We start from the raw sequence: 16,094 nt of genomic DNA, 5'->3' as shown, positions 1-16,094 counted from the left end.
GTTCTTAAACTTGCAAAATATTTTCTGTTTCAGTCTAGTTTTTACAAATGCCACGTGCTTCTCAAAGCATTCACCTTGGCACAAAAAACACTACACTTGCTCTCTTGTCAGATGCTAGTGTTTTCAATTTCTTCTCTGTGGTTTTTTTTTTTTTTGGTTTTTTTTTTTAAGCTGTACTGACATTAGTATGTGAATTCTGAGACTGTGGAAAAAATACTGACACTGATGTCTGTCACAGTGAAGTTGATTAGTTTGGTTTTTATTAACAGATTTATTTTTTTAAAAAGGTCCAGTTTAAAGAAATGAAAATGAATTGAGCTATCAGCTTTACAGTTTCTGCGACAATTTGGTGTTGAGGAGGGAAATACAGAGCTGCTCATGGTAATTATTCTGATTTCAGGAGCTTGAAAAATTTGTACCTGAAGCAATGCAGTTAGTTTTCCTTGGTGGAACATGCACATTTAAGGAGAAAACTATCAGGAAGTTGGCTCCCTTAAGATTTTGAGATTGAAAAGAGATGAACTTGCCAAAGGAAGAGCTCAGTGTCCATTTTGTTTTTGTTGTGCCTACCTTAACAAAAGCAAGATTTGACATGCCCTGCTCCTAATCATCTCCAGAAGCAGCACATTTAGCCAGAAAGAGCAAATCCTGTTCCGGTACAGTAAAGCTGGTGTAGATGTGCTGCTGAACAGGTGAAGGAAACGGAGTCCAGTACGCTGGGCAAGGAAGCGTGACTCCCCACCATCACCACCACCATCCAGCACAATTCCAAAACCTGTTATAAACAGGCATTTGAGCAAAATTACTGATTTTTTTCCACATCACAGTCCACAGATACTGCTTGAGGTGAATTTTGGGACGAGGCTTTTCTAGCACAGCCACACTTTGGAGTAGTGTGGAAAAGCAATGTTTGGTCTCTGGTGATTAATTAATTACAAGCTATTAATTTGTGCAACTGTAGAAATGCTTTTAATATTTTCTGATTGAGACAAAGAAGTATTGTTAAGTTTCCCCTTATAGCCAAGCTCTGTTTCCTTATTTGTCTGAATATTTGCAGACATGTAATTAAACCAAAGTCTGCAGGACTGCAACTGAAGGAACAAACCTGTGGTCCTTAATTCATGCTTCTGAAATATGTTGCATCAATGCACACTTTGCATCAATGGGAACAGGAACAAAAGTAATGGTAAACTTTCAGCCTGTACCTCTAAATATATGACTTCACTGTGAAGTCTGATTTTTCCAATATAAATACTTTATTGTGCATTCAAAATATTATTTTCCCATTAGAAATTTTGTGCATTTGCTTTAGAAAAAAAACCCATTTCTTAATCTGCAGTTCAGATCCTGATCATTTTCCAAGGAAATAACCAAGTATTTAGAAAGCGAAGGAGAACAATCCTTAGGAGAGAATTAGAGTGCAATGAGAAAAGGGAGTTGGGAAGGTTGAGGCAACCTGAGGCCTTACTCAATGATAAACCTTCATTCAAAAGATACACATTTTAGAACTATTTTCTTAGATAAGTTTCTTTGCTGTAACTTTGGCAATCTTAAAATTAGTAAAAGTGCCACAGTGTTAGTGCCAGGGACAAACTAATAAATCCAGGTTAGATCCCTTCTTTTGTCTTAGATCATACAGATGCTATTGTGTATAGTTGACATATTTTCCTTGATCCTATTCAGGGCAAGGGACAGCTTTAAAGCAGACATTTAATCATCTTCCAGAGTTGTGGTTTGTAATTCTTTCCAACTTCCAGTCTGTCCAACACTTGCTTAATTTCAAGGGGGAAAAACAGGGTCTTTTGTTACCAGAAGTTCTTGTTCTTTAAGGTTGGTTTTTTTTTTTCACAAAATGCAGGTCAATCTTTTTTGGACTGAGAAATTTCTGTCAGTTATGTGATCCATTAACTCATAGAACCATTTTTTCACTTGGTGTGCAAATATCATCCTTAGTTACCATCACTCATTGGTAAATGTAACCTACAGTAGATTTTGATTCACATTAGGACTGTTCCGTAATAACATTTGTTTTCTGCAGAATTGCTGAAGTTAATTCTGACTGCCAGCTACGGAAAGCTGCTTCTCTTTGCTTCAAAAAGTAGACTGTAGATTTTTTTCAAAATTTTTTTTTTAGTCTTGTACCGTGACGGATACATCTCATCATCAGTTGCACCACAGATGCATTACAGCTGGTGACTGTATAAAATGTAACAATGAAATGGAGCCAGACCAGTATTCAACAAGAACGTTTTTACATTCTTGCATGTTTTCATGTATTGGATCTCAGAATGTAATCCAGGGCTAGCAAGGCCTAGGTAAGTGGAGAAACAATACTAGACAAAAAATGTATGAGTCCATTTGACTGAAAAATGGTCCGTCTCCACCTGCTATTGCTGGGCATGGTTTTGCTATTGCTATTATTAGGACAGAAAGAGGTCCTGAGTGCTCCGTCACGTCAATTTGTGTGTGTGTGTGTGTGTAGATATACATGAAGAGCAAATGAATATATTTTATTCAAGGGTTTTGGCAGTATTTGAGCAACATAAGTCAGCAATAATACAGGAAAGAATCACGATTATCCGTTCAGATAATTCAGTTACTGAAAACCAGTCCCTGAAGTTGCTGTGATGTAAAGCCTGACGTTTTTGGCCCTTGGTGCAAGCCGGGGCTGCAAAAGCTCCAGTGCTGTCCTCCTGCAAATCAAGGTTAGTCAAAGAGTGGAACATGGTGGTTCTGCCAGCTCCCTTGGCTTTGTTTGTTGTCTTTGCACAGATGACTCTGAAGCTTCTTCCATCACTTAAAATCTTCTGGTCATGGGTGGTAGCCCTCTTGTCTGTTGTCTCTTAGTGAGAGCCTTTCTGTCAGCTTAGAAGAAATGTGTGCAGTGGGCACTGGCCCGTTGTCTGAGGAGCCTCCTTCTCCCCTCTCCGTCACCATTGACACTGGTTCCCACCATGTAGGCCCTATTCTGGGATCTTTTTTTACTCTTCTTCCCTTATCACACACATCCAGAGCGTCTTACTACATCCTTCCTCTCAAGATGTCTAAGTCCCACAACATTCTGTAATCCCCAAGATCTCTCTCTTTTCGGCCTTCATTAAATGCCTGAGAGATGGTTAACCCGCTCTGTACAAGCAGAAGCTTCTGACGTCTGCTTTGAAGCAAGTTCTGTGCTTGGCCCTCCCTGTTTATCACATGGCCTTCACTCAATCTGCACAGGTAATGCTTCCAGTGATGCTTTTATAGCTTGGCTTTCTCACCCATTTAGCTTCTCTTGGCACAACTAACAGCACTTTCATTTCTGTATTTGCTGTTCTTCTCTGCAAAGCATTTGCACACACTGTATTTTCAAGTTCCTCAGAAAGAGCTGTTTCTGAAATAGTCCAGCCAGCAAACAGTGAGGTGTGTTAACTCAAATATAAGTTTAAAATGTCAAAACACTTTATTTTATAATAAAATGTTTAATGAAATATTTGGGCTACTCTTTGATCAGCTATAGTCTTGGATAACTTTATTGTTGTTGCAATTCTTCAGTTTCCTGTTGAGAAAATATATTTTTCATGGACAACACAAGATACATACAACCTATGGAGTGTGTATGTGGGAGGGGTTGTTCTACATAAATCTTTTATTTAGTTTAAAAAATGAAAGTTATTCAGAAAAATCTTTCCCAGACCACTGCTCTCTTTAGGAACCTTTTTCAGTTGAAATTAAAACCATTCAAAATACTGTTTCACCATTCTTAAAGCGTATGTTTAAAATGTTTTCGGTCCTTTAAACATTTTTGATTAGTAAAGCTGCATTTTAAAAATGAATTATTTGATTTTTGTTCAAATAAGACAGTTGAGGTGAACTCAAATTAGGTCTGTCTTGAATTTTAAGGTATGTGAAAATACTAAGTTTCCATTTTCCTAAACTAAAACACTTTTTTTAAAATCTGAAATTGCTACTGCACCAAAGAGCTGGTTTTTGCCTGACTTTATTTTTTTTCTTGTTTCCTTAATCCCGTTGACCTAACTTCTCTCCTAGATTGTGAGGAACTCTCTTTGTTATTTAGGAAACTCCTCCACACTTATGACACTCATGACAATAATAACTCAGAAGAATAATTTTTAAAAATATCTCTGTGCTGAAATGCTTTGAATGTTTGTCTTGTAAAAGCTTTTTATTTCCAATATGTTCTTAGTGAAACTCTTAATCACATTTCTTAGCATCAATGTACCCATGGCTGCATGTACTCTTCCTTTTTTTTTTTTAATATTGTCATCAGATACTTAGCACTGTGAATTAGACCGTGTGATTTAGAGATGGTACTGCTTTTATAGACATTTGCTTAAGGATTTTTTTTCTCTTGGCACTGTAAGGCTTGTTCTGAACATGCCTGGAAGAGCTACATAACACCTACCAGGTGCCTAATTGTTATCTCAAGAAAACTGAAAAAATCAACACCAAAACAAAAAAAAATAAAAAAGCTCAGTACAAATTGCCTTAATACAATTTCTTTTTAAGCATGAGAGCCTGTTTTTATTAGTCAGTAACAGTTTAGCAATGTAGCCATCAGATTTGCGCTTAAAGAGAAACATCTGTCTGTACCTGAGGCATCGGTTGTCTACAGAAAATGGGTCCCAGTGCATTCTTATAATCAAACAAATTGCATTTGAGGGGTTGCTGGTTGTGTTGTTTTAGCAAAATTAGCACCAATAAAGTTAGTGGAGAGAGCAGACATACAAGCGCAAAGTAGATGAGTTGAAGCTGACTTCTGTCCCATGCAGAACTCCTTTGAGCCAGCTGCATCTCCACAGGCTGCATGGAGGGGCAAGTGAGCACGTTGTTCTCCCCTGCTCTGCCTGTGTAGCCAAGGTGACACAGAGGCCATTACCTGCACGTAAAAAAGGGAGTGCAAGTCAAAACTAAAAATGATAACAAGAGTTGACCCAAAGAGAGGGAGCTGGGTATTTTCCCGTGGTAGCGGTGGGTTTAGGCTTGCACAATGCCCTCAGGTATGGTTGTGAGAGAGAGCTTTGCCCTTTGCAGGCTGTAGGACCTGGAGGCATAATGATGAAAAAAGATAGTGACTGTAAAGATGTTGTGAAGTTGAACACCTCTGAGGATTCCCAGAGAACACTCAAATAGATACATCAGGAGACTACACTGGGGTTTGTGTTTTGTTTTCCTTAACTACTGATGTTCAGATATTGATCAGTGGAATAAAGTTATTGAGCAGCTGGGAACACCCTGTCCAGAATTCATGAAGAAGCTGCAACCGACGGTACGGAACTACGTTGAGAACAGACCCAAGTACGCTGGCCTCACTTTCCCCAAACTTTTTCCAGACTCTCTCTTCCCAGCTGACTCGGAACACAACAAACTGAAAGGTATGTCTGACAAAGGGACGTGGTTCAACAACTGCAATTCAATTACCTTTTTTTCCAGTTTTTCTTATCTCTAGTTGCACTCCCTTTTAATGCAGTTCATTGCAGAGATGAATGACTGTGTGGGTTTTGTGCACACATGAGGCAGCTTTTGGAGATTTTTGGAGACCCTGGTGCTTGGGCTGCCAAGGGAACACACATTATCACTGATGCGTTAAGTGTATCCCCGTGGTGTTCTGTGTGCTGTTTCTGTACCACAAGGGTCTGAGGTGCTCCTTTACTCTCATTCTTAAACTTGTAACACAAAGGAACAGTAGAACTTCCATTGGGAGATCTCAGCACTTGCACTGTGTTGTTCTGGGTGAAAAATACCAGTTCAGCCAGACGCCTGCCTCCTAGCTCTACATTTACTGGACAACGGGAAGGTACTAGCAAAGTCAGCCAAAATGGTCATGAAGTAGCTGAGGTTTAGTATCTGCTAAGAGTGGATTTCTTCTTTTGTAAAATGCTGTGGGTCAATTTGGAAATGTGAAGTAGTGCACTAACTTAACTATGGTGTGACTAGATATACCCCTGTAAAGTATAAGTTGCAATGACTTTAATCATGTGTTGAAGTCTTGTTTTACTTAAACAGGACATTGACCTTCAGCTAGAAAGAGTGATTAATATGTGTTTAATGTGGAAAGGATTTCTCATCACAGCTCTGGAACCCCCGCAAACTTGTATTGTATATCAGTTCTGCACCACTTGAGTACTTGGAGCCGCTTACGATGGAGGCATGAAATCATTTTCAATGGCTTGCAATTTGCATGTCATTACATTATCCAGAATACTTTCTAATTAACAACTCTTTCATAGCAAGGCTGCTGTCTCAGCTCTGGGAGCAAAGTGAAAGGTCTGAGCAGATGCCTTTGGATACATGGAATTTTATACTTGTATTATAATAAAATTCAATAATGGAATTTTCTTGGATTTGGAACTAATAAATAGAAATTATTGTCAGGCGGTGCTGTTATCTTATGGAAACAGGCAGCACATGCATTTGAGCACACTGAATGCCAGTTTTGAAGATATAGTCACAGAAGAGAAATCGTGCATTAAAAAAAAATCTACTTGTGTGTCATTGTATCACCCCATGCCCTGCTTAAATATTTCATCATAATGTAATGTTCATGGTTTAATTAGATATTACTTTTACTCACCCATATCTGATCAGATACCTAATAATATTTTTGCACTTACATCTCCTTACATTCTTTTTCCTTTCATTTTCTTTTTAATTTACACAGGAAATACTTTTGAGCATATGGAAGAGCTTAGAACGCCGCATTGATAGTAATACTAGAAATGTGTGTTGTTTTCAATTTTTTACATGGGTTTAGATGGTATTATATTTGTTACTAACACTAAAGAGTAAAAACAGTTTAGATAATAGAAGGATGAGTTTGTGGCCTGATCGGCACAATGGGCTATATTAACAGGTAAAATAAATCAATGTTGCAACATAAAACTCAATGTGTATATATAAGGCTGTGCATTTTTGTAGTGGAGGATGATGTGTCCCACTAATTTAGACTTTGTGATCTGAGACAAACAAGGCTTAAGCAGTTCCAGGGTACTTCCGTACCATTATGTGTTGATCCCAGGCTACAGATTTGATGTTATTGCTTCTAATGGGATGCCCTAAAATAAGCCTGGTACCTATGCCTCACTAAAATATTTAATGCATCCCAGTAGGGTGGGTGAAAAACTTTAAAACATACAGAAAAGTTGGGCTGTTTTTCTCAGTCACCATAAGAGTACTTGCAAGTTTCAGGCTTTGTTTTAGTAATGCCGTGATTTTAGACTTCATCACGCAAGCTTTTGTTTTCTAATCCTAGCAATAATACAGATACCTCAAGCACATTTTTCTTGGGTATATTATTCAGTCTTCTACATGGAATCTGCATCCAACGTGTAAAATCTCACTTGAAGCTTGCTAGGAGACTGATGGTATGCAGCCATGAGGTTGGCACCTTCCTAATGAATCTGACCAAAAATGGCTGCTGAAGAACAAGGCAAGGGGCAGAAGCACACACAAACAATCTCTAAAAGAGTTGTGTCATTGTTACTCTCCTACCCAATTAACCCTCCTGTGGAGGCAGTGATTGTTTTGTACTAATACTATGTTTATCTGATTTCATTGTTCTAGCCAGCCAAGCCAGGGACCTTTTATCAAAGATGCTAGTCATTGATCCAGCCAAGCGAATATCAGTAGATGAAGCCTTACAGCATCCATACATTAATGTCTGGTACGACCCAGCAGAAGTGGAGGCGGTAAGTGAGGTGTGATTCCTTACTTCAGACTGCTAAACACAGATATGATTCATAGACTTCTGCTGCTTTACAGCAGCTCGATAATGAGCATGCTATAAAGAAGCAATGTTGTGACTGTGGTGGTTTTGGATTTACGTGAAACTGTATCTGTAGGGACAGGATATATCTCGTCGTCAGATTAACTGACAATAGACAGGAGAAGCAAAAACACTTCAAGCATATGAAGCCATTGTCTGCTTTCTTCTAGGCAACATGAAGAAAGGGTTTTGAACCCAGTAGCTCACCTGTTTTTTCTAGCTATGTAAGAGTGTCTGGCAAAAGATACTATCTTTATCTCCAAACCTTTCCTTGTGGAAAACAGCAAACATCACATCATATCTATGTGTTCAATGATATTTGTGAAGGGCAGCAGAATTAAACAAAACAATAGAAAATCATGTAGTCGGGATTCAGAAAAATCTTAGCAGGACATAAATTATTCCTTAAAATGAAGCAGGAGCTCATGTGTTTTCCTGGGCCAGTGTCAATGTTCAGTGTCATGTCCACTGTGCGCAAACAGAAATGGAATTTTTCTTATAATCCTGGCATGCTCTAGGCACCTCTCTGTATACCTTGATGAGGCTGGTGTTAACAGGAATGAGTGCAATCTGTAGACACTTCAGTGACATGATATAATTGGTACAGGTATAAATTCTGATGTGTTCTCTGTAATGCTGTGTATGAAATGTATGCCAACAGAGCGCAGTATTTCAACAGGTTTAGAAATCTTACTTACCCACAATAGGAAACTAAGACCCTGAACCTTTCAAAATTAAATCACTGCTGTTTAGCAATATGCTGCAATTCAGTGTGTGTGCTTGAAAGTGCAGTAAACTTCAAAAGTAAACGGAATGCACAAATATGTGTATGATTTTTGCAGAGTTACTGAGGTTTATAGGGGATGGTTCTGCTATCTAGAGAGCCTTTAGTTTTTGTGTCCTGTTTAGTGTTCTTCAATAAAGTTTATCAGTCTGAAGTGTAAACATTTGATACTCTGCAGTATTTTACCCCCTGGCATGTACATTTTAGTTTCACATCCCTCTTGAAGATCTCATTCCATTGTCAGACACTTTTGTTGTATTTCTGTGCATTTCTTAACTCCGTTTTACGGAACTGCTCTGAGATTAGAACTCAGATTTGGGTCTGTCTTTAGATGTGCTCCTCCTCTGAATTTAACCACGGAGAGCCACTTCTGATGCAGGAAGGGAATTTGGTACAGTGGATATTTCGATGTAACGATTTCCTCAGTTTCCAAATATATGCTCTTAGTTGTATTTTGGATTGAAGCGGAGATTGAATTTTTGTCATAATACGATTGCCCCTTTAGAAGGAAAAACTTGCCACACAGGCCTAGAATTAGAGCTGATATTGAACCTCATATTACTCAGGCAGAGAGCAGGGGTACATCTATGGCTGAAGAGACAATGGTTTAATTTCTGATTGTACCATAGAGTCCTCACGTGATCTAGAGCAAACCACATTCTTTCTTTGGATCGTGACTGTAAAACCGGAATAGTAATTATTCCTTTTGCATGTCAGGTGAATTGTCTGGAATATAATGAGCCCATCAGCTCTCAGAAGCCTGCAGTAATTACGTTCTGGTTCATTGAGACATTAGCCCCTCACACGCACCTCCTGTCACCATAGATACCTGTACAAACGTGGTGCCACACGCTGTCAAATCACATTCCTTGCATTTTCACTGTTGGCTGCATTTCATTGCTCAGTAAATGACTACAGAAGATGTTAAGCAAACCCAACTGTCATTGCTCCCATAACACCTCAAAGAACAGAGGACACCCTGTGAGGGAGGAATAGGAGCTTTAAATGTTCAACTTCAAATGCTCGCTGTTGTGGCAGTTATTTGTAGTTTGTATCTTTGACTGAATTGCATTTTTTTAAACAACCCTCTGTTCTCTTCACCTACCTAGTTCTTTGCACAGTTATTGGGTCGTTAACATGGACTGAACATCAGCATCCCTAGCTGCTTTCTCTCTCTTAGCTTCAAAGTTTTATCTTCTTGTCAATAATACACTACAGAATCATACTAACGCTTTTGTCATGTGTGCTTTGACAATGAAATGTTATTGAATGGCTTTGACAGCAATCGCTCTCTGGACCCTTCTTCTCTTGGGATCACAGTAGGTTAAAAACCAGGAATGTTCAGGTTGTGTGCAGTGAAATAGAATAACATGAGATTAATAAATATTAATTGTATTTTGTTAGAGTGATAGGAATTCTGGACAGAACCTGGCTTCACTTAACACTCATTATTTTTCCAATCTCATTTTCAGAGGGAAAGTTAAACTGGAGTACTTTCTTTTTTCAATTAACAGTTTATTAAATTCTAAATTTCCATCTGTTCATGCTGATACACCTTCAGTGGCTAGCTGTGAATCATTTACTAATTATTTTCTGGAGAAAACTTCACTCAGTTGGATATTCTTTGCCTCTTGATTCAGCTGCTGATGTGCAGTCAATCTGTGTTTTTTATCAGCATTGTCTTGATCATGGAATAAGTTTCTCAAACAGGTTCATGGGAGATTGGTGGCTTTCTCTTCTTTCTCAAAAGAGTATCCTGAGGCTCTGGGACTGCTACTAACTGGCAGTGCCTCTATGAGGAGTAATTGTTCCTACACTGGAGAGGAAGTTTTAATTGTGCATCTGTGTTACAACTTGCCACTTCCGGCTGAACCCTTGGTGTCTGATCAGCCATTAGCTCTTTATAAGACAGAAAGGTACCTGTATGTAATCACCTTGTTTGTTGGTAACACAAGTGATTCAGTGCTTCAAGCACGAAGTAACTTGTTTCCTTTCGGAAAAAGCTGTGTTGGTGTGCACAACAGGTTGTGTCTGCCTGTCTGAGACCTCAGACATAGACCATGGGAACCTAGTGTAACACCCAGAATACTTTTTGGAGTATCTTGTAACACTGGGCTGACATCTGATGTCTTAAATGATTACAGTTTTGTGCAGTAGTTTATATTGTGCCACGAGCCCCAGGCTCTGCATCATGCTGATTCCCTTGTTCTACTGTGTTACTTGGTTTTGCAATTTTGTGTTATTAAGGGTTTTGGATAAAGAAGTGAATTACTATCACAAGAGTGTTTGCATCTGTCTCAAATAAATACTTCACTGAAGTATGAGCCTTGTTAGAGTTGCTGAAGAGTTAGCATCTAATTCAGTAAACATTTCCTAATGCTGTACATTAAGCATGTCAAGGGCAATGGGGCAATGACTGTTATCTTACGTATTTTTGTTAGATCTTGCCAACTTTGTAGCAGGGTAGGAGCTAATAGTAAACAAAAAATGTCCAACAAATGAGCTCTTTGAGAGGTAGGTACTTCTGTTGATTCATTTAATAATCTGACTCTGACCCTAATGGCATTAGGAAATGTTTTGGAAAGTGGAAACAGTATTTACATCAGCCACTGGACCTCTGTTCTGCAGCTGAACCTGTTTCTAGATGTAAACCAGAAGACAATTCTAGATCAAAGCACTGTTGAGGTGTGTTGAAATCCTCACGCTGCTAGTTTAGGTCCTTTTTGTTCACAAACTATGCCTCATGGGAAAGGTAGAGAAATGTGTACTGATCATTAACTGTTCACTGAATGCTGTTAAGAGTTTGTCCCAGTGTGTTCTCAGCTTCCTGTGCCTACCTATCTTAGCTGTGCTTGGGAGGCAGCTTTTATAAATGAAGGACAAAAGCAAATGAAAGACCACAGTCTAAATAGTTTTTTGAAACCATTTAATCTCATTTTTCCATTATTCAGGGACAGATTTAGGATCTGTGCTCATGACTGGAACAGGTTGACAAAAGGTTTACACAAATGTGTATCAGCCTACGGTGAGCCTGCTACTACAAAGTTTCTGTTCTCAGTGTGTAGTGAGTTCCATGAAATTGTTTGTGTTCCCTGTCTGGAATATTTCCAACCTAAGGAAGATAGTGGTGATATTTCTTACTTCCATGACAGTCTTGCAAACTTACATAACAGTAAAGTAATGGAAAGAGATTGAGCCAATGCGGAGCACAGCAGCCAGTCTTATTCAGACAAATGCCCTTTGCAACATTTGTTCAACTTTTCTCTGTCTCTTAAAGGTATTGGCTCATATTTTTGTTATCACAAGACTGGACCATTCTAATGCTTTGCTGCTTCAGCTGATAAACTAGTTAATGGATTTTGCATTTGTGCTCTCTGAGTATTTAGTTTTACTCTTGTTTTCTATTCTCTTCACTTAGTTCATGCTGAAATTCAGAAGTGCTGTTTTTACTGTGTTGTCTATTTTTGAATCATTTGTCCCCTCGTATCTTTACCCCAAGATGATCTTTTGTTAAGACAGGTTTTAGGTGGGCATTTGTGTTTTGTATTTCACTAGAAATGCTGCAGTTAGTCAGCATCAGATTGGTCCTTTCTTTCACCTTCTTTTTGTGGATTTTCTTTGAGGTAATAATGAGCCTTACTAGTTTGCAATTGCTTCCTCCTGCAATTTACAAACATGCTGGTTTGGAGCCTGTGAATTTTTTTTTTTTTTTTTTTTTTTTTTTTTTGTACAATTGCATTCGGTGAGTCTTCTCTTGTGCCAGAATCTGGCTTGTCCAACTAGTCTCATCCAAGGTGCATAAATTTCTTTCTCCTGTGTGAGAAGAAAGCTTTAGAGGCAGAAATTTAAGAAAAACCTGGTCATCTTTGTCTCAATAAAGGCTCAACACTTCAATTCTCTGTTGTCTGGATTCTGACCCGAGCTGAATTACATCACGCTGGGTACGATGGACAGGCAGAGGGATCAGGAGCACTTCACAGAAGCTTACTAGGTACTGTGGTGTTCTTCATCTTTTCTTCTCTTCCTTTTCCTTTACACACGGAAGTACATTGTATTTGGGCATGTACTTGTCTATTAGAGTTCAAGTAATATCTCTGCTGATTCCTGCAAAAGGAGAAGTCATAAGCCAGATTTTACATTCTGTCTTTCTGTATTGCAGACAACATGTACTAACCGCAGTTTCTGCTTTGCCTTCTGCAAGTGGGCCTTGTCTCTTCCCAGATGAGCACTTCACCCCACTAGCTCACAGCTTCAGAGACTGGTGTCTATTTTCTGGGCTAAGTGCCAGAGGTGCAACAGGAGCCTTAGCTATTGAATGCAAAGTGGGCAGGCAAGGATGGAGTGGAGGGAGAAAGGATGGACTAGCAAAGACATATATTCTGCTGTTTCCTTAGGGAAAGTTTGCAGAGGACTAGCTGGCATCTTAATTAATTCTCCTTTAGGATTTGCAGCTTATGAAGCAACCCTGCTTTTTCACAGACTGCCCTGCAAATGTGGGTACAGGAAAACTGACAAGAGAGCAACAGAGAAATGAGTGATGGAGATGCTTTTGGTCACTTGCATTGTGCTTAACTTCTTGTTATTTTTCCTGAGTGTCCCACTGGGACTTAGCAGCCTGCACTGTATTGTGTCTGCCCACATTCACTGGACAGTCCCTTTTGTAGTACTTGATAAGCACTTTTCCACAGAGTGAAGTCTTTCATCATGTGACTAAAGGTTTAGTAGTGGGGTGTTTTGGGGGATTTTTTTTTTTTGTCTTCCTCCCATAGCGTGTAACATGAGGCAGGATTACTTCAGCTATCAATAACCCTGCACAGTAGGGATAATACAGAAATTAGGATACAGAGGTATTAAACAAGGTGGTGTTTTCAACCAGTATAGCATGGGGGGGGGATTTAGTTAACTTAGCTGTCTGCTTAGATCACTCCTTCTCCCCAGTAAATGGCTTCATCAAAAGCAGCTAGGCATCTGTTGTACAGTATTCAGTTGGTTCAGAGGCCTAGGAGGGCAGCATTTACTGTGACAGGAATTTTGAAGTGAGCTGTTGCAGTATCGTGAAGTGTCAGTGTGTGCTGGAGTAGACCTTGAAGAGCACTGAAGACAGTTCAGGGAATAAGTGAAGAGAATAAGAGAATTTGGTGTCAAAGTTTAACCTGGTGGTAACAACCCTCTAGATCTGCCCAGATTTACAGTACTATGAATGTGAGGGGAACAAATAAAACATCCCTGTCCAGTTAAAAAGCAGACCAGTGAGACAGTTACAGTCTCTTTTTATAAGTCTGTTGAAAGTTTATGGTTTTTCACAGGCTGTATGGGGTAATAAAACTATTATGTCTCATTCTGATGGGCAAAGACTGTAACACAAATGGGAAGTGGTAGGAATGCAATACCCTTTCCCCCCTGATATGTAGCAGCATTAAACTCTTCTGGCCATCCTTAAATGCCATGTTGTGATTCCCTGATACAGAGAGGAAGAGGATATGTTATTAGATGTGGTACTTGCTATTCACTAACAGCAGGAGGTGTCACAAACAGTGCTACGACTCTCCCACAGACTTCTGCATAAAACCAAACCACCTCCAAAGCCTCCAATAGCTCTGAAACAGTCATCACATTTACGTTTAGAAAAAGGCCTTGCACAGTTTTTGAGCTTACCTCTGGAGTGAGTGGGTAAGCTAGATTTTTGATTTAGTGGATATTCTTATGTCTTAACATACTAACCTAGTTAGCCAGCTTCTTTTGAGCACACTCAGCTTGCCACAGGATCTTGATAATAAAGTCACAGTGTTAGATTCTCCAGAGCATACGTCATTGCTCAGAAATTAATTTGAATAGTTTTACTCACAGTTAAGATTCTATATTCAATTATAACTAAAATATAAGCAAGAAAACATACAGATAATGTGTGTTTATGATTGTGTGGAATTCTCAAGATTTTAGGAACTGCTGAAATCTGTTATCAGTCTTCACACCTAATTAATATGTAGGAAAACCAGAGTTCAAAGGGGAAAAGCATTATTTACTAATATTACACAGGAAATCTGTGTAATGGTAAAATCAGACCTTACTTCTCTGTTTTATATTTCAGTCAATTTCAGTCCTTCTTCCTCTATGTTATATGCAGAAACTGTCTCGGTTCCACTTTTAAACAAATATTATGTTTATTACTCTCATGATATGATATTTACTTTATCTGCATGACAGCATCTGGACTATTATCATGAATAAATGAGATGCACAATATCTTTTCTCCCTCAAAGTGCTCTTGTTCTATTTTTAGGAAGGAAGACATTTCTAATATCTCTTGCCTCCACATATAGACTATCCTATTTATTGTAGATAATCTCAATATCTCCCTGGTGACATATTAGCTTCTCTGTTTTCTTGTCTGAAAATGCTGTGCTTGAGACTTTGTTTTCATTTACACAGCTGCCTTATTTTGAATTTCCTATACATTCCTATCCTTCATTGAGATGATCTGTGAATAAATCCTAATTCTGATATTTTATTTTTCATGTCTCCCCTAATATTTATGTGATGCTGCCTATATGCATGTCACTGTTTTTATCCCAAAATGTTTAAATTGTTTGTGAACAGAATGGATTCCTAGACTCATGCATTAGAATAGCTTTAGCATTGCTACCTGAGTGGCTCGGAAATCGAATTTCAGAACACTTGTGCCGATTGTTTTCTGGAACTGTGTTGGCTTTAACTGCCTGGTTTCTAGTCTAATTCCTTCCATATTGTTGGCATTAGAAGTAATTTTGAATGGAAGAGATACCTACTTATCGGTATCCAAGTCACATTCTTATGCAAGACTGTGGCTGCTTTCTATTCCTCCCCTTAATTTTTCAATTATTATGTTATTTCATAAAAAGTTAACCAAATATTTTTTGGCTTAAAAGATTTGCTTGCACATTTCTGGAAGATGCTATCTTAGAAGAATTTTTTCTGTTTAGGGGCAATTGTTTAGAACTTAATATTGCACATTTTTTCTTCACCTATAAATGAGTTTGATTTGGAACCTTTTGAATATCCGTGTGATCTCATATTGGTTCCTACTTGGGAATGGTATTGTTCCATTCCATGGGAACAAACCTAGTAGCAAAATTTGCCATAGATTATTTTCTGATGTTTTCTGTTAACTGGTTTTAAAATTCATCTTAGATTTTACTGTACTGTAGTTATTGTTATCTGACATATGCCATCCATTAGAAGAGAGATTTGTTAGAAAAGAGAAAGATCAGATGTTAAAAATATTCCTTTTAAGCATTTCTCTATGCTGACAGAATTTTACAGCAGTGATAGATTTTATGGGGTTTTATTCACTGTAACTCGCACTGCTTTTATTACTGGGTTAATTTTCAGACGATTGTATTTCACTGGGGTATCTCTGCATCTAGGACCACCCACGAGTGGCTGAGTTGTAAATCATCATTCATTTTTCAGTGCATGCCAACCTATGTGTTACCTTTTGTTAATGTGATGCTGTTTCCTACCAATGTCGTGGTTTTGTTTAGTGAGGGGGGGCCTAAGGTGGTAGCT

The 16,094-nt window shown here is 38.6% G+C and overlaps 1 protein-coding gene across 4 annotated transcripts in view; it reads left to right on the top strand.

Annotated features, from left to right (window-relative positions):
- Window positions 1-16,094, top strand: part of MAPK10 (mitogen-activated protein kinase 10) — a 162,576-nt gene that overhangs the window by 132,117 nt on the left and 14,365 nt on the right. For all 4 annotated transcript variants that reach the window (XM_086746327.1, XM_086746328.1, XM_086746326.1 and 1 more), the window contains 2 exons: window positions 5,193-5,375; window positions 7,564-7,688. In XM_086746327.1, the coding sequence (XP_086602453.1) occupies window positions 5,193-5,375; window positions 7,564-7,688 (308 nt within the window). The remainder of the gene's footprint in view (window positions 1-5,192; window positions 5,376-7,563; window positions 7,689-16,094) is intronic.

This window comes from Chlamydotis macqueenii, chromosome 4, assembly GCF_036417535.1.
Source record: "Chlamydotis macqueenii isolate bChlMac1 chromosome 4, bChlMac1.mat, whole genome shotgun sequence".
NCBI classification, from domain to species: Eukaryota; Metazoa; Chordata; class Aves; order Otidiformes; family Otididae; genus Chlamydotis; species Chlamydotis macqueenii.
Note: the sequence above shows the minus strand (reverse complement) of the source record. Positions and strands in the feature narration are given on the sequence as shown.